Source organism: Thermobia domestica, chromosome 3 (assembly GCF_964235325.1).
Source record: "Thermobia domestica chromosome 3, izTheDome1.hap1.1, whole genome shotgun sequence".
Classification (NCBI taxonomy): domain Eukaryota; kingdom Metazoa; phylum Arthropoda; class Insecta; order Zygentoma; family Lepismatidae; genus Thermobia; species Thermobia domestica.
The window spans coordinates 276,335,661-276,363,589 of NC_137456.1; the positions used below are offsets into that span (position 1 = coordinate 276,335,661).

General features: G+C 35.1%; 2 protein-coding genes across 3 annotated transcripts in view; one reads left to right on the forward strand and one right to left on the reverse strand.

The window, feature by feature from the left end:
- Positions 1 to 27,929, forward strand: part of Nup54 (nuclear pore complex protein Nup54) — a 132,910-nt gene that overhangs the window by 58,300 nt on the left and 46,681 nt on the right. The window lies entirely within an intron of this gene.
- Positions 656 to 27,918, reverse strand: LOC145681075 (extracellular matrix protein 2-like). The gene is made up of 2 exons (XM_081752434.1): positions 27,763 to 27,918; positions 656 to 6,039 (listed from the first exon to the last, which is right to left on the reverse strand). The coding sequence occupies exons 1-2, from the start codon at positions 27,769 to 27,771 to the stop codon at positions 4,501 to 4,503; spliced, it is 1,548 nt and encodes a 515-aa protein (XP_081608560.1). The 5' UTR covers positions 27,772 to 27,918; the 3' UTR covers positions 656 to 4,500.

Here is a 27,929-nt window from a genome sequence, read left to right on the forward strand (position 1 = left end):
ATAAAAATTGAAATGTCTTTGCGGCACAATTTATCGTCGTCATAACGATTTCAAAATTACAGAGGACACTTTTCTCATTCAAAGGAAAAAAAATAAGGAGTGCGGTCTCAGATATATATATATATATACAATTCGAGAAATAAGGACTATCCTAATGTACAGTACGTTATTTAAAAATAGCTGTCGTGCCATTGCTTATTAAAATTTTACACTCAAGTAATACTAGAAATCATATTCTGAAAATACACCAATCATACCGATTTTCTGTAATTTGGCCACTTGTCAATGGAACCGATGGTGGCCAACATAAGGTTTCACTGTACATATCTTTTGTTTTTAATTTTACTGTTAATAAATATTTATTTTTCATTTAATTCTGAAATACTATTCAAGTTTTCTTTAACAAACTTCTTGTATGTAATGATGTAGCAGAATAGCGATCTTTAAAAAAATACTTTACATGATGCCCTTGTTTTTGCTCCAACAATAAAGCCTCTTCTTTGTAATACAAATGTACATTTACTGTCTGTATGTGTGACCATATACGATGAAATACATACAGAGAATTACAGAGAATTACATCGGTATGACGGAACTACCTTCTAACTTAAAATAAAAGAGCAAAGTAGGTATTCAAATAAAATCTAGACACATATGATGGTGTATCGAAGGATTTATTGGAAAATAAAACATTTGACAGGATAAATATTGTTCGTAATTCCGGCATAAAAACAGAAAAAAACTTATTCTTGTATCACTGTAACATTTTACCAAAGAAATATTCCTTTACCTTGGACCAAGGCAATCGGCAGAATGTTATAATTAGGCTCTCCCGGGAGTTCAACATTGTACAGCATTCTTAAGAATTCATGTTTTCAAGTGTCTGTCCTCGCCTAAGACTACGCCTCATTAACTCGTAACTTCTAAACGTTAATAACTTAAATAAAACTTACATATGCCGTCGATTACAAGATTAGATTTACCACTTAGTCTGTGGCCATGCGTTAAGGTTAAGAAAATCCATTGTTTTTAATCTTTTGTTTTCCTTGAAGATTTTTAGTGAAGCTTATACAATGCATGGTAACACAATTTTAAATGCTAGGAAATTATAAAAGTTTTTATTACCGTATTTTCTTGTGTTTTGTGCTGGACAAACACCGTGACCGTGGGTTTTCTCTAAGTTCTCCCGTCTCCTTTCACTTTCTGCATTGCACCATTTCATTCATTATCATCATCACCGTCTTTCTTAGCCTCGATGCATAATCGTTTCATTTCATTTTTCTTTTCTTGTGTCCTGTGTATGAACCAAATTTATTGCTCCTTCCTGTCTAGTGGCTAGTGCGTCTGCCTTTGGTGCACAAGGTCTATGGTTCCGATAAAACACTGAACGCAGTACAGTGGACGTAAAACAAATCATTAATCAAATTAGTTGATTGGATTAGAGTTTGGCGTCCCTCTCAGCATCGAGGCTGTATAAAACATGGATCTACAGTTTAACATGGGATCTGAACCACATGCTGGGAATCAAACCGACGTTCCCCGCGTCAAAGATAGAATATGCTAATCATATAGTCCGATAAAGTTCCCAATCAATCAAATAAATTAACCTCTTGCACTGAAATGACGAGTCTAGCTCGTCATGGCCTTCCGATGCCAAATCGCATAATGATGAGCTACACTCGTCATAAAATTTAAACTATTGTAGCATCACGTAGGGTTACTGTATTGATGTTTTGAAAGTTATATAATAATAAACCATCTATAATACACTTTTATAACTTATACTTCAATTATCAGAATTCAGAAAATAAATCGTAGTGGAAGAGGTTAAGTTACGTAAATTGTAGAGGTTTTTTTTTCTCTCTCTCTCTCCTCGTTCCAAGGCTATGCCCTGGAAAGAATTTTGTGAGTTCTGTGCTTGATTGTTATAAAGGAAAACAATAAGCTCCAGCATGAATACTCGTTAATTAATAAACTCTTAACATGAATATATGTTAATTAAAGTTGTAGTTATTTTCCTGAGAACTTATTAACCATAGAAACAATGTTGATTGTAGGCCTCTTCTCAATATTTTTATTTCATTATTTTCCCTATATGCCTTTTCAAATCATAAAACTACAAATCTAACTTTACATATATTTTCCTTCCATTTCTTCTGAAGTGAGATAGTTAGATATATCCATAGTTGGAAATATTAATCAAAATTTTAAGGGATTAAAGTTAAAAGTTAAAACTTTGAAAATATAATTCATTGAATTAAAACTTAATATCAGAAAAAGTAACAGTTAACATTAAAAATCATAACTTTACTACAACGCAATATGGATTGTCTTGAGTTGTGATTGTTGATGTAAGATTTATTGGATAAAGTTAAATGCATGTTAAATTAATCTATTACTATGACAAAGTACTATTTTCAAATAAAACCGATAATTAATAATAAAAATTCAAATATCTTTTAAAAAAAACATTGAGAAATATACCCTCACTCCTCCTACCCTCCAGCGTTATTGTTATTTTCTTCAGAATTGTGTTCTATTCAGTCTATAGAAAAGTCAGTCGATATTCAAAGAGTAAATTGGAATAGAGAAGCTATTACTCATCATTCCACTCCGATTAGTTTTCTTTCAGATCGAAGAAGTGTGCTCTGCGCGCAAAATACGATATATACCAATATTCGCTTGGACTAATTTTGATATACGTTTCTCATATAGTTCAATTTCTGCGCTGTTTAATTTCTTTTTCTTCTTTCCTCGGAAAAGAGTTAAAAGTATTTAAAAACTTATTAGAACCACTATTGTGAAACTTTTCTTGTGATATTTCAATCCTCCTCTTGTGAATAACGTGATGCAACGTATACCAGGTATATATTTGTAGTCTTGCATCGGTTTAGTTCTTTAAGTTATGATATGTAGCAATTAAAAGGTTAGCTTTCTTGGTAAAATACGCCAATTAGATGCAAACAAACTCTTCTACTGGCCAGATTTACAAGTTTTATTTTATTTTGTTTTATTTATTTATTTATTTATTTATTTATTTTTAAGGGGATACAACTTGTAAATGAGATCGTTATTTCTGCACTCATCAGGAGTAAATTAAGGGGAAATCCTTGACCTTTCTCTCTCCCGAGTTAATTATTTTTTTCGCTATAATCTACAATTATGAATACTTATTAAAGAAAAATATTTTTTCTTGCTCCCCACCTTCCTACTCACACCAGGTGAAAATGGCTGAATTCTGCAATTCTTGTTTTCATTCTTATTTCAATGTTGCTCTAAATGTAAGCTATGGATATACATATGTACTATATCCATACTGCTATTATTCATCGACTTAATTAAAGCAATGATACGAATTAACTGGCCGAGAAGTAAATGTATCAGTTACATGTGTTTGTCTTTTCTCAGAAGCTGTGGTGAAAGTGTCAATGAAGTGGGACCAATTCTTGATAAAGGAGACAATTTCTGACATAATTAATCTTAATTTCCAATATCCAAGTCATCCATGAGTTTCACTCGTAATTTTAGATCATTATTTATTTATTTATTTATATATTTATTTATTTTAATATATAAGATCACGTATTCATGCTGTGAAACATATATTGGCATGAGAGAAGTTTGCACACAAGAATGAAAAGCACATGAGGGACACCAAACGTAATGATAATCTAGTTTTAGGTCGTGCAAAATCTTTTCATTTAAAACAAGTCCTGATTGACTAACCTATCAGCGCCTAGGCCAAATTACTTAAGCTAGAAACTTAAAATTTGGGCAATACGTAAACTTTTAATGTAAGGTACCACAAAGAAATGATTTTTGGAAATTCGATGACGAAGGGGGGAAGGAGTGATAGAACTTGCAATTATTATAATATGTCCATATCTTGGAATCCCTTAAGTTTAGAAGTATGTAGTATGATATTTAAAATGTAATTAAACTGTGTTCAAGCAGTTTTTGCAATTTGACCTAGAAGGAAAGAAAAGGATTTTATTATAAGATTTCATATCTTGGTATTCCTTAAGTTTAAAGACATAAAGTTTGGTATTTAGAATTTCCATTTAAAATAATGAAACAAGTGATCGAGCGTTTTTCTAATATTTGACTTGTAAGGGACGAGAAAGGGGTGGGATGGTTCAAAAGTTTGCTGATAGGCACCAAATGTGCCACGAACAGCCAGATGAGTGAGGGTATAAACGTAGTATTCATTAAAACTTATTTTCTCCGTTCGAAAAACGGAGGACCTCTGCTAGTATTTATATAAAATAAACTCAAAAAAATCTACATGCACAGGTTATTACAATAATGAACGGCTAAGGTAGGTGATAAGGAACTGAGGGTTCATTTCCGTATCCATTCTAATTAAAGAATTTTACATGAAACTGAAATTGAATAGTATTGCCCATAAAAATGAAAATATATGAATTCAGCTTTTAATCGAACAGACTACTATACATCAATTTTTAAAAGAAAATTACTGTATAAAGATCAAAATTCGTATTAACTTCTAACACAGTTATTGTCAGCCCCAGACTTTAGAAGTTGCGTTAAACTTGGTTCTTGCGGTTGACGGGGTTCTTCGTATGGATAAATTCTGATTGAGGCTCTTTTGCGATAAATAAGAAGCCCGAATCCGATTAAACACAGCACAGTAAGCGCACACCCAATGGTAATAAACACAATGTCTTTGTTCTGAAGATCTGACGTGGACCCTGAGTTGTCAGGAGTAAGTACTTGGAGTGGCTCATGATCGCATAACTGAACCTTAGTTAATAAGCTGCTACTATATGATGGAGGAGTTGCACACTTTGTTTTGTCTGTAGCCACGAGAAACTGTCCATTATAATAATTCCGCCTCTCAAGAAGCCATTTAAGACTACAATTACAATGTAAGGGATTTGAACTTAAATCAAGTTGTAGCTCTTCGCTTTCCGGAATGCTTCTGAAATCGAGATATGTTATACCTGTATTTGTTACACTGAGAAACTTGAGCCGCACAAAATTGGCCAGAACATTGCTTTTCAGTATCTGATCTGCCAAAACCGGACTGTAATCCAAGTAAAGGAAGTTCAGTCTTTCCAACTTTTCAAACACATGATATGGTATGTTACCTGTGAAATTTATGTGTTCCAGACGAAGATTTAAAATAGTAGATAAATTGGATAAAAAATTTAAATCTGGGATTGTGTAGTGAATTATGGCCAAACTAGAGAGCTGTGGTAACAACTGGATAAAATCCTTTGAATTACTACTCAGCACAGCATGAGGAGTATTCTTAGCACTTAATGTGAGATTTGCGAGATGGGGCAATCTAAATGTGAAGTCTAAAACTATTTTTACTTGATTATCACCAAGACACAGAGATTGTACTTCCGGTATTACAACTAGCATGGTTGAAAGTTCATCAAATTGGTTCCCACACAGATTTAGGTATTTGAGATGGTTCATGTAAATATGTCCATTGATGTTCGGACCAATTCTGTTGTTACTGAGATCAAATTCAACTAGATTAAGTGGTAACCTAGTAGGCATTTCTAAAAGATGATTATTTTGTAGGAATAATTTCTGTAAGGAACTTAGTTTGGTAAAAGCGTCCTTTTCTATAATTTTAAGGCCGTTGTCATTCAGGTACAACTCTCTTAAAAATTCGTGATCCAGAATACCGGAGTGTAGCATGATAATGTTGTTCCCTGATAAGTAAAGAGTGATAAGGTTGGGAACATTCTCAAATGCACTTGGGTACACTTCTTCTATGCTACAGTCACTTAAGTCTAAGGTTTCTAAGTTCTCACTTCTTGGTAAAAGTTCCTCTCTGAGCTTTGTGATTTCTTCTTGTATTTTGAGCCCAGTTACGTTACTTGTCAAGGTCCTTGGTATTTGAGAACAAACACTGAATACAGTTGGTGCTTGAAAACGTTGCGAACTTTGTGAGATCGTACAAGTACAGGCTTGAGGGCAATATTGCACGTTGAGCGCGTGGAAAGATGATGTTGATGTAAATAACACCAGTACTGTGACGTGGACGATTCCTCGTACTTCCTGTAAATAAAAATAAAATTAAGTTTAAGTATAAAGCAACAAATACTTCTATTTCAAATACACAGATATGACAAAAATCTTCTGTATATATAAAAATGTATGTATATTCCAGCATAACTCTGGAACACCTGGGGAAAATTCAACCAAACTTGGTACACATATTACTTACTATCTGAAAAAAAATACTGGAGGGGGGGGGGGTCATACTTCCTATCAGAGGCATGGGAAGGAAGACACATACAAAAACAATCAAAACCGATATTAATTTCGAATCCATAGTTTTCTGGGTGGCTTAGATGAATAGTGACACTGCCGATGCTTAAGTCCAAGTTTAACCTCCATTTGTACTCCTAGGAGAGAGAGGAGGAATAACAAGAAAAAATAATTGAGAACGACCGATATTATTATCTGTGCAACAAGAGCTGGCCTCTGACACATCAATATTTTAAGTACCATTATTGTTTATTTGGAAACCATACGCCCCTGTATATTTTTACGATTATAAAATTATAACTTGTTAAATATCCATGCCCTAATTTGACACCAGAGTTGCTGTGTCTGTTGCAGAGCCTTTGGCAACAGCGCTATCAATACTCCGCATGCTCTACCCAACTGTCAGATGCCAGCTCTTGTTGCACGGATAATAATGTCGAACATATTGCTTTCAACGCCACTGAGATGAATAGCAACTTCCCGATGCCGTTTAACTCGAAGTTCAGCCCGTAGTAGGGACAAGAACCCCCTAATCCCTAGGAGGCGGGGAAAGGGAAAAGTGTAAAAATAAAATTTAAAAAAATGACCAATCGTAGTATTGAATTCATAGTTTTCGGGGTCAGTGAGATAAATAGTGACCCGATTCCATTTAAGTCCACATTCAGCTCTCATTATCACTCTTAGAGGGTTGAAAGGGGGTGACATGTGAATTAACTGAAAATGACCAATATTAGTGTCGAATCCATAGTTTTTGGAGTTGTTGAGGCGAATAGTCACCCTCTCGATGCTGTTAAAATCCAATTTTAGCCCCCATCGCCATGGAGGATAAGAAGAAATCAAGCGAAATGTCTGAAATGACCGAAGTGAGTGTCCAATTTTTGGGGTCACAAAGCTGATAAGTGACAATTCCAATGATATTTAAATCCGAGTTTAGGGAAGAACAGGCATGTCAGCTGGCTTGGGAGACGTTGCTTATATATATATTAATGGTACCGTACGTGTATGTGTATGTTCCAACTAACTTTGGAGTGCCTGGAACAATTTCAACCAAGCGTAATACAAATATGACTTAAAAGTGTGGAAGTGGGAATGGGGTGGCGTGTAGAAATAAACCAGAACGATGATATTAGTGTGAAATCGATGGTTTTCGAGGTCGGGAAGACTACTGACCCGTTGGAAAGGACTTTTGGAACACAGTACCCCTCTCAAGCTCATATCACTTTGATTAAACAGCGTATTCTAGTGGGTATGATACTTCAAAATTTATGCCAAAAGTAGAATATCTTATGTTTTTTTAATCATCACTTTCATTGAAATGAGTATCCTAAGGGGAAACAGGATTCAAATATTTTTCACAAATGTAATTACCGATGCGAAATAAATGATTTCAGCTAGTAAATAATAAATAAATGACAAAGCTTTTATAGATTTTTTTACACATGTTTTAATTAAAAGTCACAAAGTTATATAGTCAGCGCCCAGTGCAAATATCATATACACATTTATATATTGTTGTTTTCTTTTGTCCTTGACTTATGCATTATATAAAACTGTAGTGTGTGTGATTGCATAGTTGCATAACACCTAAACGGAATGTTCTTTCTAAAGTAAGTAAAAGTGGAAAATGTTTGCGAAACATTCGATATCATTATCTAAAGTAGGCTATTAAGCGATATTTAAAGATGTTTTGCAAATAATATATAAATTGAAGAAACTTCTTACCTTTATACCCAATTAGGTGTAATTTTATATAGTTTCAATACATGTTGGTGTCTTTCTCAATATCCATATTCCGCTACTCAACTTCAAATGAGAATTCTGTATGTCCGAAGGTGTTAAAAGAGATGGAAATCATCGGAAAAACAAATATACAAAATATACCAAAAAAATAAAAAAAGGCTCGAATTTCTCTTGTAACTACTGTGTGAAGATTGTCAGGAATTGTATCACTTGTCCAGAAGAATGTGAGGAATGTTTAGAATATTTACAAACAAACTAGACACTTACACACTTAGCCACATTTCATAGAAAATTGTGTTCACCAAAAACATTACCAATGCATAAGACTTGTCCCTTTACGATAATATATAGTTGGATTTTAGCTATGTTCGGAAACTTGTCTGTGTACTCACTTCCTGTATATAGTCACTCTTCATGAAAATTGTATTTACTGTACATCTCCTATGTATTGGTGGTGTTCTTGTAAAAACAATTTCGTATGAAAAGTGCTAAGTACGTAAGTACTTAGTTTGTTTGGGGGATATTCAAAACGTTCCTCTCATTCTTCTGAGTGAGTGATGCACTTGCTAACAATTTTCAATTGGTTAGTGCAAGAGTCGATCATAGGTTTTCTGTGTACTTTACAGGGTTGGCAAAAACCATGTTTTTTTATTGAAAAAACCAAAAAACTCGGGTTTTTTTGGTTTAAACCAGGTTTTTTTAGTTTAAATAATTTGCTCGATGTATTTATATCACACATGGATAGAAATAAGTTTGTTTCGCCTTGATGTTATTATGCAACAACCAGGTTATGCTGGAAGGGATCACATAAGCTTAAAACGGAATCCAAACGGCTTTTCGGCTTACGTCCGAGAAAAAATGTCCTCCATTTGAACTCGAAACCCGAACTACTTGGGCATAAATGAGATACGTCTGCCGACTCACTCACGAAGGACTCCTGATAAAAATATGGTGTACTAATTTTTACATACTTGTTAATACAATTATCAAGAGTCATTTCAGAAGGACAAAAAGGAAACAGTTGCAGAAGTGAAATCATTGTACAGAATTACATATGAATAATTTCAAAATACTACAGAGTACAGAAGAACTAATTTAGTCCAAGTTAGTTCACTACGACTTTTATTAGTCCAAGTTAAAGAAATATAACGACTTAATTTGCATATCAGTAAGAAAAGTGAATAAAGATGCGAATTATTTGAGTTCACTTTGGCTCTAAACAGTTTATACATAGAGGATACTTCTGATTTCAATAAATGCCTCTTGTGGGGTTTGTATGACCCCCCTTCCAAAAAATACCGCATTTCGATTTATTTTATCAATAGTAAACATATTAAAAAGAAACAACATTTAGAATTTTCTTCGGTTGCAATTGCATAACAATAATAACAAACTACAAAAAAAATCACAAAAAAAACATTCATAAACTTATATTTTAAAAAAGCTGCTTTTGTAGTTTAATATCTTTGAGTAATGAATGGGAAATTTAGGTCTGAATATAATACTGTAATATACGGGAGTGAAACGTGATAACCCATAAGTGTGTGTTCATCAAGATGTTACGAACACTTACCCTTTTACGAACATTTTTCGTTGTCTGGTTTAAACCAGTTTTTTTTTTTTTTTTTTTTTGAAAAAAAAAACAGCTGGTTTAAACCACCTTGGTTTAAACTATCCACCCCTGGTATTTTATGAATTTGTTTTTACGATGATTCATATCGCTTTAAGTGCCTCATAACATACAGAATTCTTGCACGAATCCAATATGTAACGAGGTGTGGGTATTCAGAAAAACAGCAGCATGTGTTGAAATATTTATATAATATTACACTTAATTAAACACACTGTTTAAGAAATGCCTTTATTTTTTAATCTGTATCTCTCATTAAAATAATTTCTTTATTTTTCAATATCTATTCTCTAACATGTTTAATTAAATATAAATAAATTATTTATTTGGAAAATTTCTAAAGCAAATATCGTAAATTCAGAAACATAGACACTTAGGTAGAACTCATATTAGTTCCTATGTAATTGTTTTAGTACCGTGATTTTCATGCTAGGAATTTTGTACATTCTACTGCTTCTAGCTCTGAGAAGAGTTTTATTTATTTATTTTTACTTTTTACCAATGTCTATCAGAAATTTTTCTTCCATTTCATTTCTTTAATGAGATTTTTTACCTTTCCAAACAATCACTTCCTGAAGTTTGATGGTGATATATATGGAAAGAAAATCTGGAACATAGCAGGAAAGGCTTTTCATATTAGCATTTCAAATACTTGCACTAAGTAGAAACATGAACAAGGGCACCCATGTTGTGGTTTCCAAGGGGGAGGGGGCAAGTAAAAGCAACGTTTCAAATATAGTTTCAAAGTTTGCTGTAACTAATGTAAAAATTCTATTCTGTTTTCGATATTCCCAAGTACAATTTCCTCTTGGGGGGGGGGGGCAAGCGCTCCACCTTGCCCCCCTGATGGGCGTCCTTGAACATGAATCCTTTTACGTAGCTCAATATTTCTTTGATTGACGAGATATGTATTGTTACCTATATATAGGACTCAAAAGACTCATAAAATGCTTCGTGTGGAGTATTATACTGTATGGGGTGGAAACGTGGATATTATGTAAAAGTGATGAAAATCGACTGGAAGCCTTCGAAATGTGGGTGTGGAGAAGAATGGAAAGAATTAGTTGGGTCGATCGGAGAACGAATGAGAGAGTAATAGAAATGGTAGGGGGAAGGAACACTTTTAGATATTATTAAGAAGAGGAAGAGAAACTGGTTGGGACATTACCTAAGAAGAAATTGTGTCATGAGGGACGTCCTAGAGGGTATGGTGGCGGAAAAGATGGAGGGGGCGAAGGAGACTACAATCAGTGGATGATACAAAAACAAAGATCATATGTGAAGACGAAGAGGTTAGCGGAGGACCGTGGAGCATGGAAGCTTCTTAGCTGCTGCAAGTGACTGCCAGTAAGGACATAATAATAATAATAATAATAATAATAATAATATAGAACATAATGTTTACAAAGAAGTGTTGTCTCTCTCTCTCTCTCTCTCTCTCTCTCTCTCTCTCTCATTACAAGTGGTTTTGCATTGGCGCTATATATAATTATAAGTTGTAAATAGTGAATATTCAAATTTCTTTGTGTACAGATGTTATTTCATTACTATTAAATTTTCAGACGAAGTTTACTTGTGGTTTTTCCAATATTGAGCATAAAGTTGAGCATAGTTCAGTTGAAGAATGGATTAAAGTTGAGCACGTTTATATTAAAATCTTGAGTTTGAGTTAAGCTTACCGTGTTTCAAACGAGAGCGTCTACTATCCTAGTCTAACACGGGATAAATAATAAATTGTGTTGTAATTTTTTTTACTTTTTAAAAAATGTTTTAGGTCAAAGTTACTACGTATCATATCAACTGAAGTCGGTCTTCTGTTCTCGTGTGTACATAGATATTTTACGTAATTTTTGGAATATTTTTACTTTTGAATGATGGTAGGAGAAAAGAAAGTATAGTGACTGAAAAAATCATATCGAGATATTAACATACCTACACGATTCATGACCGTACATGCCGGTAGTTATTTTTGAGTGTCTGTCCATTCGTTCGTCCCATGTAAACATGCTCACTTGTCTACAGATCATGTCAGTCAACGTATGGGCACCAAACTTTAAATTTTAAGAATTTCATAAGATTGTCAAGGTTTTGTTTTTTTTGTTTCTTCTATTTTTTCCCTGGCCCCAAAAATAAGGGTCATGTGAAAATGAAAATGAAAATTTGCTATTTTCTTGAAAACTGCATTAACGATTTTGTTTAAATTTTATAATCCAGTATTTTATTAACAAACCTGTACTGTAATATAACTCATTTGGGAAAAATCTAGAAGTAGTAGTTTGGTTTTGGGGATGATTTCGTTTTGAACGATTTTCTCGAAAATGATTCAGGCGATTGTATTCATATTTCATAAATAAATATTTCGTTACTAACGTGAGAATATGGCATGGCATAACTCGTTTGTGATGACAAATTCCAAGGAGTGGTTTACTCTGGGAAGCGAATGTTTTTCGGGCGATTTTGTTCATGGTTTATAAATAAATGTTTCATTACCAGCGTAACAATATGGCATAACTCATTTGTCTCCAGAAGAATTCACAAGGAATCGTAGTTTACTTGTTGATTTTGGGAGTGTGATTTCTTCCGGCGATTTTCTCAAAAACAAAAAAATCCTTTTCAGACCATTTTCTTCATATTTCATAAATAAACATTTCATTAATAACCTATAATTTTACGTAGATTTCTTTTTATGAAAGTATCCACAAGGTAATTTACTCGTATGGGTGAGTTTTCTTTGGACCAGGTTTTCGAAAACGCCTGAAAAATGTCGTGGGTATTTTATATTTAAATAAGAGAATACATATAATATACATATACATATACATATACATATAATAAATAAATGTTTCAGTAATAACTGCAGCATAACGTGATTTAGTCGGGGTATCTATTGCTCATGGATGTCACGAAAAAGTCACGAATTCAGAAAACGGTCATGAAAGTCAAGAAAAAGTCACAAAATTTAGTTTGTTGCTCACTATTTTTTTTTTTTTTATCTGTTCAAATGTAAGAAAGACTGAAAAATTTTATTCTATAAAACATCAAAATTCATCACCAAAAATGTCTACGGTCGGCTTTAGACGCTACCAAATCGCTAACAAAACACGCTTCTATCGCATGCATGAAAATTCGGCCTAATTCGCACCCAAATTCGCTCTTGAGAATGTTACTACTAAATTTTATGGTTTGGAAAAGAAAAGGTCACCAAAAAGTCGCGAAATTTCATTTTGGAATTTTAATAGACACCCTGTTTAGTTTAAGAAATTGGAACGAGAAAGTTTAGTGCTGTGGCTCATATTTTTTATTTCATTCGTTACTCTTTTTTTTTTTTTTTTGTGTGTGTGTGTAAATATCAATAGAATCCTTCAGAAGCGGAATTGAAAACTATGAAAAATATAATTCAATTATAATGGAGTAATTTATGGAATGTGATATTAGATAATCTTTCAGATTTATGTTGAGAGCTTTTGTGGTTGGGAGATCCTTATTAAACTGTAGATCCATGTTCCATACGGCTACGGTATTGAAAAGGGGCGTTAAAACCTAAATCGCTAAATTTACAAACTAAAAGTTGCTTAATAGCAAGGTTGGTTCGTATGCCTGTCGAGGATCGAATTCTGATTTCGTTGGTCAGAAATGAGTTGTTCATTACCTAGTAATCATAAGGTGGTGTTTATCTGCGGAAGATGTTGCAAGAATCATTGACTCATCAAGTGCATAGAAGTATTGAATATGAAGCAGCGTATAATTTCAGTAGCTTTCCTGATATTTTATGGGTTAAAATTTAAGTAGAATCATGAATTTCTTGTTTAATTTTGCCCTCAAAATGGATTTTGTTTCTCTTAAGTTCGGTTGTAGCTTTCGCGTTTTCAGGAACATGAGAGTCAGCTTCCTTGCAGTTTGTTTTTTCAGTATGTGGATACACCTAGTCCCATTCTGAAAGGGTAACGTCATCTCTATGATTTAGCAAGTCCATTTGACCTGGCCGAGGGAATACACACATAGAGTTTCATTGACTCTCCCCACATCCACTACCCATTGATAATAGCTGGAAATATATATTGTAATTTTCTGCTGATTTTTTTATCGTCGTTGTCATGATTGGATATTGAAAAAAGTAAAAGTGAAAATCTGGAATCCCAGTAGTATAGTACGGATATTGAAGTTAAAAACACTTCATTACTTTTGTACCGTAGAGCGCCTTCGTGGCTAAGCGGTTAGCGTACTCGCCTTTGGCGTGGGAAATCCGGCTTCGATTCCCGGTGGGAGCTCATGTGGTTCGGATTCCACGTTAACCAGTAGGTCCACGTCTCATATAGCCTCCCTGCTGAACGGGACATTAAACACAAAATCAATTTTTGTACCATAGTATAGTACGGATACTTCGGTACAAAACTATACTAACAAAGTGTGAATAGAGAAAATAACACAACGTGAACTTCATATCAGACCAGGAAATTGAATTAATAATGTGATGCGAATTTTAGAAAGGTAGCTGTGGATCTAACAGCAATCTTACTAGTTTGGATTAGCACAAACTAGAATCCGCTGACTGTTCTGGTAAAAGGAACCTCAGCTTCTCTGAGTCATAGAATGAGCATACTATCAGGAAAATTATAAAAAAATTGTTAGTGTCTTACATCAGAAATGAATTTCGAGAATTTCCGATGACGAAAAAACTATGATATTGCATCTTCTTTGCGTAGGATTTAATTCCGCTTACTGTTGCTAATTGTGACAAGGCCTTAAACAAGCAAAGAAAATCCACATTAATTTGGTTTCATTCAGTTTTGTGGGATAGAATAACAGTAATTTTCAAAAAAAAAGATTTGGGCATCTATTAAAAAGTAAGATTGAATGTACTTAAAAGAAACAATAAGGTGTAATAGATTTGATATTGTATAAATCCCAGTCCAACCAAACAAGATGGATCGTGTCAGGAAAGACACCGGTATATGCCTAAACTGTTAGGTTTTTTTTTTTTTTTTTTTTTTTTTTCAAGTTTTGTGTGTGTTTACCATGTGGTAGTTAGTACATTATTGCCTCAGAACTGGGAACAACTTAGAATATAAACGAATAATTAGAGCGAAAATTTTGTCTCGGAATACGAACGCTGCTTTGGAATCTGAACTTCCTGCATGTTTTTTGTGTGTTTATACGTACCGGTACGTTTTCCATGTGCTTGGTCCACCAATACGCTTTGTCATTTGTTGTGAAATATGTAATATAGTGTTAACTTTCATTTTTTTTTTCTTTAAATATAACAGCAACTTAGTGTGTTTGTCATGGGTGCTAAAAAGTTCATTTATATTCATGTTTTACTGTAACTGGATAGTACTTTACCTTAATTAGGAATTAGATTTCTGGGCTGTCGGCATCTAAGGCCATTTAGGCCGTCACGTATATGAGGAATGATGTCCCTCGGCGATCACTCTGCCTCACAAATAAAGGGTCCAAATGGATGCATCGAGTTGCGGGATGAGACATAGTGCGCCTGATAGAGGATGTGAAAATATGCGTATATGCAAAGTTATAGCGGTTGAGCGCCATAAGAAACGGAAGGGGTCAAAATTGATGGGAGAAGGAGGGCTATGCTATGTTATTGAAATACATCAAATAAACCGTTGAATCCTGAAATAGTGAAAGATAGACAATGCAAACTGTGGCAGTTTCACATATTGGCGAAAGAAGAACGAGCAGAGTAGATCACGAACCTCCGACGCCATCTTGAAATCCGACATTTTGAAATTTGTGATACTTTTTTTTTTTTTTTAATGGAAAGGTAGCCATGCGGCTCATGTGTTAAGACTGTATTTTGATCTGAAATGCAATGCTGCTGTCACAGTAATCGAAGACTTCATATTTCAAACAAACCGATCAAATATAATGCGACACGATAGACACTCGAGAAAGCTACCTCACTGCAGTATTCCATTTTTCATCCAGATACTACATGCTACGCTCGTTCCACGTTGCTGTTGCTTACAAAGGTGGACAGAGAAAGTTGAATGAAAAATATAGCAAGTGGTAAAAAGTAGTGGTTTACGTAAAGTACGTAATAATTGCATTCCAATCTATCAGATTTTATTGTGTTATAGTCTATATTAGTAAGTATGTCATTTAACAACAGGTAGCTATATAAACTCCACATTGTTTTCGGCCAAAAGCGGAAGCGGTTCTTCCGGACCGGAACAGTTCTCTTCGGCAGTATATGAAGCAAATTAGAAGTAATGTCATAAATAATAATGTACAATTTGGATATCAAATTTCACTGTTAGTTTTCTTGACTTGTAGATATATTTAACTTAGGTGTGTTTTCGTGATAATCCAAACTTTCAACATACGAGTATCAGTTTCCTAGATCTTCGTAGATAACTATAAAGATAATCATAAATCTTCCAAATAAGTGCAGATAACGATCACTAAAGTTCATAATTGATTTGTGAGAGCATACTGGCCCTAATTGATATATCACATGACAGCCTTTCCATGGAAAAAAAATAATCAAAATGGCGGATTTCAAGATGGCGTCGGAGGTTCGTGATCTATTCTTCCCGTTCTTCTTCCACCAATATGTGAAACTGCCATCATTTGCATTCTCCATCTTTCACTGTTTTTAGGATTTCGCAATTTATTTGATGTATTTCTATAACATAGCATAGCCCTTCTCCCACCAACTTTGTCCCCCTCCGTTTCTTATGGCGCTCAGCCGCTATAACTTTGCACATATACATATTTTCACATACTCTATCAGATGCACTATGTCTCATCCCGCAATTCGATTAATCCATTTAGACCCTTTACTTGTGAGAAAAGGGAAGAAAGGGAACGGCCTGGGACCATTATTATGTTAGGTACCATCCCGGCATTTGCCTGGTGTGAATGAGGGAAACCCAGGATAAACCTCACTCAAGATGGCTAGCCTGAAAAAGCTGTTACACATTTTCGGCCGAGTGTCCCCACCGGGAATCGAACTCGGGACCGGTCGCATCAAAGGCGGGAGCGTTAGCGACTATAGTACGCGGAGTCACTACTTTACCTTAAAACTCAGTGTATTTACTGCCAAGTCATTTTGAAAATTCGAGTTTTTGGGAGTCAGGAACATAATAATCCAATTTCTATTATTTGAAAGAGAAAAAGAAACTGTCTTGGAAGTCGAACAAGGTTCTGAAACGGATTGAGTTCGTATTCCAATTCAATACTGTAACAGTAAATTTCATTCTGTCCAAGAGATCGAGTAGTGTTTCAAATAGTTATTGAATACCAAAATAATCTATCGCTTTCTAATTTACGGTACTTTCTTGAAATATATAGTTTCAAATAGTAAATAGGAAGTCAATATTTTCTTTTTAATCTGATTTTTCCTTGAGATATAAATCACTATTGTTTGATCTAATACCAAGGATATCCGGTGCTATAAAACCACAGCCTCAGTCTCCTGTTTCATGAGTCATACCTATCGTGATCGTTAATGCAATCTTATTCTTTAATCGACTACATATCTTGTATTTTACTGTGGCCAATTTTTACTTCGATTCAAAATAGAAATAAATCAATGCAGTAAATAATAGTAATACTAGATAAAATAATAAACAACCTATAAGGAACTGTTTTCTTCAAACGGCCGCTCTAACAGAACCAGACGTTTTCCAGGTTGTCGCGTGAAAGCTGAATGAGGCGGGACTTACATGTTAATGTAGCATTCTGACTATATGTATACTGTATAACCCTGTTTACCCTGGGATCGAATCCAGGACCACACTTACACTGAGCTTCCAAATCTAACGTTACCCTTATTAACAATCCAAATGTTACAACTGGGAGACACGGTGGCTCAGTGGTAGAGCGTGGAGTTCCTCTGGTGCGTGAGGTTCCTGGTTCGATCTCCAGCCAAGTAGTTTGTGGTGGACAACATCGTGTCCGTGGGTTTTCTCGGGGTACTCCCGTTTCCTCCCACACTCTTCTTTCACTACTTCTTCCTTCATCACTCGCTTACTTTAATCGTCCCTTAGCCTAACACGCATACCCGTGGTACGTTAAATTGAAAGATTTTCAAAGATTTCAAGTGTTACAAGTCTTGCACTTTGAGTGTTCTACCCGAAGATTTATTCTCGTTTTAAACCAACAGAACAGCCTTTGCTGGCCAGTAGCTTTCGCCTGTAGATCAAAAGATTATATGAAAAATCTGAAATTAAATAGCGGGTGTGAAGAAACGGATTGTGAATTGGCATTAGAAATATCATGAGTATACAAGACTTAAAGAATTCGTTGCTACATTATACAGCTATTGACTTACATTAATTAATATTCCTGCGCTATAAAGGCGCTCCGTTGGAGCACGGTGGCTCAGTGGTATAGCGTTCACCTCTGGTGCGTGGGGTCCGTGGTTCGATCCCAGCTCGCGTCAGGTGGGCTTTGTGGGGGACAAACACCATGCTTGTGGGTTCTCCCGTTTCCTCCTACTTTATTCATTCCACTATAGCATTTATTTTTCATCATCACCGTCTTCTTTAGCCTACTGTGGGACGTAAAACGGAAAGTTTTCATTTCATAAAAGCGCTCGGATGTCGTATGCTATTTATAAGACAAAACCATCTGTCTGTTATACTCGAATACATTCAAGAATTATGTACTACATAAACTTGTATGCGAAAATATTTATATAATCTTAATGCTTATTAAAAACACAAGACGTCTTAGTCTGTCGGTCACGCTGATTCCTTATAGTTCATAGTGAAGCTAATATTGTCGCTAGCTACGCTGTATCGTACCTGACTCCAAAATATGTAGCTAGCATGCAGGCAGTTTGCACATAAGCCAAAGGCTTGAAGGAACAATTAGTAGTACCGTAAACTGGGGTTACTTGGAGTTTTTTTTTTTTTTATACGACCCCTTGTTATTTGTTGCAATTAATTTTTCTTCTTGTAATGTTTCTAGAGCTTAGTCCATGTTACCATTTCCTGCAGTCATAACAAAATTTTACTGAGACTGAAGCTTCCCAGGAGCCAGAATGTGCTATTTCCAAGTAGCCCCGCTTTTGGAGCTACTTGGGAAATATATGTCTTTTCACTGTAGTAAGAGTTGTGTGAAAGATGGAACTATTTGGAAAGAGCCACTTGCAAAATCATATTTTCCTAAGAAGATTAATATGCATCAGGGGCGAATCCAGGGGGCGCGATCGGGGCAATCGCCCCCCCCCAGAAGAGGAAACTTTTTTTATTTTATGTATAAATAAAATATATAGTTTATTTTTTTGACGCTCTTAAAAGTAGCTCGAAGTAGCAGTATTACAACCCACCGCCCCCCCCCAGAAGTCCGTCCTGGATCCGCCCCTGATATGCATCATGCCTATGTTGATATGCAACATGCCTCTGTTTCATAGTAATGTGTTCCTAGTCTGTTTTAAATAAAAGTTATTGATTTATTTATTTTTTGCACAACCTTTTAGTTAAACACAATAAATTGTTGAACCAATCTAAACTAAGTACAGTGGTAAGCTTGTCTTCCTGAAGGCCTAGAGAACCAGAAAAAAAATGCAATATGCTTTTATAAACGGTAGTTGTATAACAATGCAAGGGAAATTTTGACAAATGTCAATACACGCACAAGCTCTTGAGACTTCTTTAAGACACTGAAACATGCCCTACATAATTTTATTAAATTTATGTATCAGATCAGCAATTGCCTTACATTGGTTGACAAAATTACCTGGTAGCCTACTATTTTTACAAGTGTACATTTACGTTGACTCTTTGCAAAAATAGAGCTCTCTCGTGGCTAAGCGGTTAGCGTACGCGCCTTTGGCGTGGGAGACCCGGGTTCGATTCCCGGCGGGAGCTCATGTGGTTCGGATTCCACGTTAATCAGTAGGTCCACGTCTCAATCACAAGGTGTCTACTGTAGTGGAAGTCCTTGAATTATACTGGATTTTGTTTTACATACTAGAAATACTGGAATTTCAAAATTATAAAAACTGAATTAACAATAAAATTTTGTAAATTTAAGTTTCAACGAAAGTTAAGTGTGCTTTTTATTTGATAACTTTTCAAGCCAAATGTAAGTCGACCAGACTACATATGATTGACTGCATTACATACATAGTGAGCCTATTCCATTAAAAAACTTAAAGCAGGCCTTCTACTGTAGTTACGCAATAAGTGTGAATGTCAAACACATTTCTAGTGGCTAAATGACCAATATATGTACACTTAACTGATATTTTTCACTTTGAAATAGTTTTTTTTTCGCCACTTTCTTTAATGCAGATTAAATGCTTACAATGGGACGAAAAAAATGTGTGTTAAGTTTTGATTTTTATATTGGAATGTTAATAAAAAAAAGTGATACCAGAAATACGGCATACTACAGTTCCTAAACTCAATGTGTTAGACATCCTGTATGCAAAATATGTCTTACACACCATGTATGCAAAATATTTTTCCCTCAACTCGATTAGGATTTAGGATTTTTAGATTTCTGGGCTCTCGGCATCTAAGGCCATTTAGCCCGTCACGTTTGAGGGAGCACACTATCCGGGGAAAGGGAAGGAAGAAAGGATTGGGGAAGGAAGGAAGCGGCCTGGACCTATAAATTAGATACCACCCCGGCATTTGCCTGATGTGAATGAAGAAAACCCAGGAAAACCTCATTCAGTGTGGCTGGCCTGAAAGAGCGTGTTACACTTTTTCGACTGAGTGCCCCCACCGGAAATCGAACCCGGGACCGATCGCACCGAAGGCGAGAGTGTTAGCGACTACGCTGCAATCTTTTATTGGTAGTTCTTTATTGGACTTAAGGAAGAGAAGAGTTTGGCAAACGTAATACGAAAGAAAACCAATTTTAATATTCATAAATATGTAATTATTAACTTTCTTTAAAAAAATACAAAAATTAAATCAATATGTTTTAATTAACATTAAGAAAATTAACAGTTCGTCTGATTCCTTTATTTCCTAGCTTTCTTATATAATACAAAAATTAGATCAGAAGTACAAGAATCGTGAACAAGCGAAAAATCAATCCATGACGAGGTTAGGCAACAAATCCCACAAACGCATTAAAATATTTAATTTAGATGAATAAATAAGATAGAGATAGAAAATATACAGATAAATGAGGTGAGATAAAGATAGAAGTGTAGGAAATGTATATATCTTGATTGGCGCTTAGTTTTCAGTGCCTAGCTTACTTTATATGTCGTAAATTGTGATTTTTACTATGTACCTCGCGCCCAAACGTCTGGCGCCTAAACGGCTTTGCGCCCAAACGTCCGGCGCCCAAACGGCAGCGCCAAAACGTCCGCGCCAAAACGTCCGCGCCCAAACGGCAGCGCCAAAACGTCCTGTCCCGTCTCATATAGCCTCGCTGCTGAGCGGGACGCTAAACTAAAATCAACTCAACTCTTTGCAAAAATATCATTGGTATTGATATAATAATAATAATAATAATGTAACACAGTACGATAAAGACAAAAAATCACATATTGAAATTCTTTGCGGCAAAATCATATGGAAAGACAGTTGTTCTCTGCGGTTGTAGGTAGGTTCAGCAAAACTTCAGTGGTGTCATCGTGGTCTATCCTCTGATCAATATAATCATTTTTAGGAGAAAAAAGGATGGAAATTAATAAAAATGACCACAGATTGTCCCAGAAAGGAAGTGGAAATGTAAAACTAATTAGTCTCAGTAGGAAATTTCCGAAAGCAATGACATTTAGCATAACTAGGTAAAAATCATTTTTCATTACGAAAACACGGAGACAATGTACAGAAAATTTAAAAAATACAAGAAAGTATCAATTGCTGTGACTTACATTGATATACAAGAAATCAGTAGCGGATCGTAGTCTGTACTAGCACCGGTTGCAATGTTGCAATATCAAAGGTATGTAGGTACGCGCAAGTGTTCCCCTCCCCCAGCATTCTTCAGTCTTATCCAAGAAATATTCAGGAAATATGAAGAGGAAAGTCTTTGAAGCTCTATTTGCATATTATTGCTTAAATTATTTCTGTAATATTAATTTAATATATAAGCTATTTGCTTTTTTTCAAACAACCACTATCAATGTACGTTTATACACTATTTATATACAAAACCTCTACACTCATGTTATTGAACACGAGATAAATCGAATATATAGTATGCGCTGTAAGCCATGAATGATGGCGTTAATCCGAAAAGAAGAAAAAAAGCAAGAAAATTGCATGCACGCAGTTAAACAAAATTATTTAATTATATAAACTATGCATTATTTTAGAATGGAAGGTCTTTCTTCGATCTTTCGGGCTTCAAATTTTTCTATGACTTTATTGAAATCTGAAATGTTGCTCGCCAAGTTTCTCTGAATAGAAAGCGTCGCTACCGCAAATATTTTCCGCTTTATTTTCTTTAGGGTCCAGAAACACTTCTCTCTTCCGACAATATGCATTTTGTTAGCATTTCTTTGTATAAATATACGGAACAAAAAGTCCATTTTCAGAAACCACGTATTTTTTTGTTTGTAAAGAAGCATGAAATCTAAGATGTTTTCCTTTGAAAATGAAAAAAAAAAAGTTTAACATTCCAGCAAATTAGGCTAAAGAAGACAGAAGAGTATTGGAAGTGAATGATTTGATATTAATTTATGCTCTCCGACGGAAATCGAACACGGAGTCATGTGCACGAAAGACACAAAGCTAGGAATTAGAACAATAGTAAGACATTTTCTTCTTGGAGACTCGATTGACCCCCCCGCCCCCAGAATAGGATTTTTTAAAAAATAAATCTTACCCAAGAATTTTCACCTTTGTATTATAAATGTTAAATAAAATCTATTGACTTCGAACGACCGCCCCCCAAACTTTTAGCCTGGATCCGTCCCTGCTACCACCAGACACGTATTTGTTCTTTGCGAGTTTATGTTTTGTGAATAACTTCTTTCTTCCACGCGTCTGTTTCTTCCTCACCCTATCAATTGAGTCAAGCGCTGCTAAGCGGAGGAATTCGTAACTATTACAGAAGCCGACCAGTTGCGGAAGAAAATGCAACCGCACGGGACCAATACGGAAAGATGGGAGCGTTGCAAGAATAAATCCACTTCCCCATGTTAAGAGATAGGATCTCGCTGCCATATGCTCAATGTTACTGCTTCCAGTGGCAACGTTCGCTGCCACTGGAAAGGTAAATCTCTCTCCTTCTTTCCGTTTTTTAATTGACTTTTTTCAGAAATGCATCAATACTGTTTTGCGCTCAAGAGCAAAGGTTTATTTTTTACTGATACACTACTTTAACACTTAAAAATATTTTTAGTATTAAAAAAAATATCCGGTTGCAAAACCATGCAACATATAGTACCAGCCGCCACTGCAAGAAATACAAAAAAAAAAAAAAAAAAAAAAATGCAAGAAAGTATCAACATGAGACTTGTAGGGATACAGAGAAATTTTCTTCCAACTGTACTATAACATGTCGAGTTTTCAGATTGTTTCCGATTGAATTTTCCATCACAGCCTTCTCGTTCACAAAGAAAAGTTATAATATTCCCTTTGTAAACGTTTTAGTTCGCTTTTTTCCATGTAAGCACCATTATACAGGATAAAGCTATATTGATATTATAAGGCATGTGATTTATATAAATAGAACCAACCCAGTTGCAGGTTCATAGGCACAGCTTAATTAGCTGCAGTTAAATAGCAATAAAGTTCAAGTCGGTGTGTAGTTAACAGAAACTTAACATAAGTCATTCTGGTCGTATTTTATTGATGTAAATGGTTGAGGATAATCTGGGTGTGCGGCTGTACATATGCATGACAGCTTATGAAAATAAGTTCTATCCTTTGTAATGAGTGAGAATAAACCGATTCCTCTGCTGACTCAGTCGTCTTTCTTCATTATCATACTTCTTATGTAACCAGAAAACACTATCATCATTGCTTCTAGACCGCATTGTCATTTCGCAGAATTCAGAAGTTTAGAAAAATATAATCTAATACGAAAAAGTCTAATTTCGCAGGGTTGTGTCGCCATCAGTATAACTTCAGACATACAAGTTCAATACATCCATTGTTCGCGCTCGGTTCTTCCGGAAACGGCAATAGACTATATTTCCCTTCCGATTTGGAAATCATTTTAATTAATTTTATCATTTGGCAGTTTAAATGACGCTGTTGTTTGCAGGCGTCAAAGGGAGATACACAAAGCGCTTTGATTATATGCTGTTGCCGCTGCCAATGACTTCATACCAGTTTTTTTTCTCTCTCTCTCTCTCAGGAAGGGGTGAAAGCAGAGCTTTAGCCTTATTCCAAGTAAATTCACATCGTTTTAGTGTTTACAAATTAACTATTAAAATTTGGATTTGGATAGATTGATTGGAATTTTCCCTTATTACCACCGAGGATATATGAAAGGAGATTAACTGTTTAAACTATTCAGTTTAATATTTCATGATTATGTCCTTTAAGCTAAGGGAGGTGGATAATTAAGGCAAGTGAATGATAATGGAAGAATTTGTGGAATGAGAATGTGGAAGGAGTGGGAATACCACGAGAAAACTCCCGGATATGTTGTCCACCACAAACTAACTTGGCCTTGAATCAAACCAGAGACCCAGGCACCAGAGATAAGCGCTCTATGCCAATGAGCGGATATACTGTTTAAAAGTAGGATTCGAACCACTACTTAGGTTTATGTGTCCACTGGAAATCCACCCGGTTCACTCATCGAGAAGACGTAAGATTAGTCACTCATACACGAAGGGGCACTGTATTAGTATTAGATGAACGGGACACTCTAATGCATAGTAAATACTACGAAGTAGCGTAGGAAGAGTACGGTGGGTGAGGAAAGGTTTCATACTGCAACTCGTGATGAGTCTGTACCCTACTTTCAGTGCCATACGGGCGTGCAGTGACGTATGGGCATCAGACGAAAATGCGGACATCTTATTCGCATCAGCCTTTTTTTTTTTTTTTTTTACACACCTCACCTCCAGGTTTTTTGAGAATACCTTCATGCGTTTTTGTCAATTATGATTTGCAGTCCTCTTGTAGCAGCGGTGAATTGCGAATTTTACATGTCCCTATCACTTCTTACGTTTTCGCTACTTTAAAAATCTGTAAAATTAAGTATCTTCTGTCAGACTTCAGACTAGTAAACTTAAAAGAAAGTGAACACACAGCGTGAACTGAGAAGTATAGACTAATCACACAGTTCAATGATAGCCGTCAGGTAGGCTTATTAATTACAAATTAGAATTTGAATTTTTAGGTGCTCTTAACCCAATACCAAGTTTCTACATAGTTTGCTGCCAAAAAATGAACACTGATTTATCTTTTAGCTATAATGCAGATGAAAATTCACAAAATATCTGTTCTCGGGGAACCAGGAAGCGAGTATTACTTGGTTGGTGGAGCTTGAATGGTTTAGCGTCCCATTCAGGGTGGTCCTACACCTTAACGTGGGATCGGAACCACATAAGCCTCCGCTGGGAATAGAAAATGAAAATGAAATCTCCCATTTTAACGTCCTATAATTATGTCGTTTGGGCTAAGGAAGACGGTGATTAAGACAAGTGAATGACGATTGAAGAATTGGTGGAATGAGAATGTGGGAGGAAACGGAAGTACCACTAACACGCTGTTGTCCACCACAAACTTACTTGGCCGATAATCGAACCATGGACCCCTCCCCCACACACCACAGGTAAGCGCTCTACCGTTGAGCCACCGTCCTTGGATACAAGTGAAAGTCTTGACTTTTTGGATCTAGTAATGCCTCGTCTCGTTTACAACACTAGTTTACTTAAGTCTTAGATCTTAAACACTTATTAGCATTACGTGATTACTGGTGTAAATTAAAAAGAGATTATACAAACATAATAAAGAGTATTTATCAGCGTTTAAAGATATGCAAGTCATACATTATATAAATACTTCACAAACTAAACACACTTTCTTACAAGGCTGTCTAAAATCTTTATTATAAATTAACTAGATGATAAATTAACTAGAACTATATTGAATTTTATATATCAATATTAACTAGATTAAGATATATATTGAATTTTAATGAAAAGTGATTCCTGATTGGTAGAGATAACAAATGATGTAATGTTATTTATGATTTCAGTTGGAGTAGTAGTCTGAAGAAGGAAGTGATATACTTCCGAAACTGTAACATTTCTAGTTAATTTATAATAAAGATTTTATACAGCCTTGTAAGCAAGTGTTTTCTAGTTTGTGTTTCAGATGGTCACAAGGCCTTTTTATCATATTATACTCCAATAACAAATACAGTTTAAATGTTATATAACACTTTTCGTGGAGCTCGTATGACGCAGAAGAATTCTGATAACTTTTTGAGATGAAATTGAGAAAAAAATCTGAGTATTAATTTTGTACATAAATTTACAGAATAACCGCTTATTCTTGATTGATTTTAGTCCCAATCGTGTTAGGGATACATAAAAAAAGTGAAAGTGTAGATATATTATATCAAATCCGAACGAATTTTGGAAAATTTGTCGTTGAACTCGGAGAGAAAGCTAGGAGGGTTAATTCCGTACTTTTATTCTTTACTGATTTTAACTTCCTTCAGAGGGTATGAAATGGGGAAGCCTCAAAGAAAATGTAGGAAATATTACGCCAAAAGTGAACACTTTTTAATGAAAATTGTCGTGGAACATTCTCTTAAGTTGTAAACTTGTAACATAGAGTTGATTTTATCACCTTTTTACTGCTCCCTTATAATTGATGGATTGCAACCCCAAACAATAGGGTTACTTCTGCAAGTGGAATGAAGACACATACCAAGTTCTATCAAAATTGGATAAGTTGTACGAGAGTTTTTGTGGAACAGATGGACAAACACAAACACACACATACACATAAATGTCAATCGAGTCGAATAGTAGAAGCTTCGCTAACGCTCGCTTTAATTATTCTAATAGGAAATTCTGTTAAGGATATAGTTAATTTTTATTAACATCAAAAGAAGTTAGAGTGTTTTTTTTTAATATGATGTATTAATTGATTATGCAAATATACATCTATGTAATGAAGCTATAATGATTTAGTTTGTTTATGTGCGTGCTTCTGCGTGATATCCCTAATCTATATTATGCAATTGAAAGCGACTATGTTTGTGACTCTTAATCTCTAGAACCGCTCAACCGATCTCGATAAAATTTTTGATGTAGATGCGATTCTGGAAAGTTTTTAGCTATTCACTTTCACGGTAGAACTTAGGGGAGAGGGTGGAGAGGGAATTAAAAATAAATAAAATTTAATATACTCTTGAATCTCGATCAAATTTTCAACATAGATAAGATTCGGCCTGGGATGTTTTTTTGTCATTTCACTTTGACGGAGCAACGTTGGGGAGAAGAGGGAGATATACTAATATATATATATATATATATATATATATATATATATATAAAGATGACTATGTTCGTGAGTTAATAACTCTTGAATCACCCGATCGATTTCAATCAAATTTTCAATATAGATGAGGTTTTAACCTGGGAAGTTTTTTATCATTTTACTTTGACGGTAGATCTTAGGGGTTAGGGAGGGAGGAGTTAAAAAATAAGGCCCTAAGATATATTTCCTCTCCGCTCGACCCATCTAATTCTCTCCATTCTTTTTCACACCCACATTTCGAAGATCTCCAATCGTTTTTAATCATTTTTGCTTACTACTGCTCCATAATTTCGGGTTTTGGACGTACCTTTTTTGGAACAAACGTAGAAAATAAAATAAAAAGGCAATCCTACCAGCGATTTACTCTTTTCCCTTTAGATGTGTTAGGTTAATAGCCAAAGCATGCCTTCTGGTAGGACATTCATAGAAGATAAAATTATGCTAACTCTTTTCATTGGTCTAGTGGCTGGCGTGTGCTTTTGTGGTGCATTGATTCAGGATTCGAGTCCCGATGGGGGAGCATTTAAATTTGAATACATTACGATGGTTCAAATTGTATTCCATGTCTTATATAAGCTCGGCACTGAGAAAAAGACACTAACCTTCAATCAACAACAATAAAATTATCCTACATTGATTCAGAATCGAGTAATCTTATTTGCACCACCAATGAACTAATCCCTTTTCCACACACTCTAGCGAATAATGATAATTTTAAAATACACAATACACAAATGTACTTACGGTAGCCATTTAATGAAGAAACGCGATGAACAATTAATGATGAATTACACTGACGGCGAATGAAGCAGAAGTGTTGTTTGTTGTGTATAAACACAGTATACTGACTGTAGTTAAATAACTTCGGATGCAGGCGTTTCCTTTGATAACTCATCAGCTTCCTGTCAAGA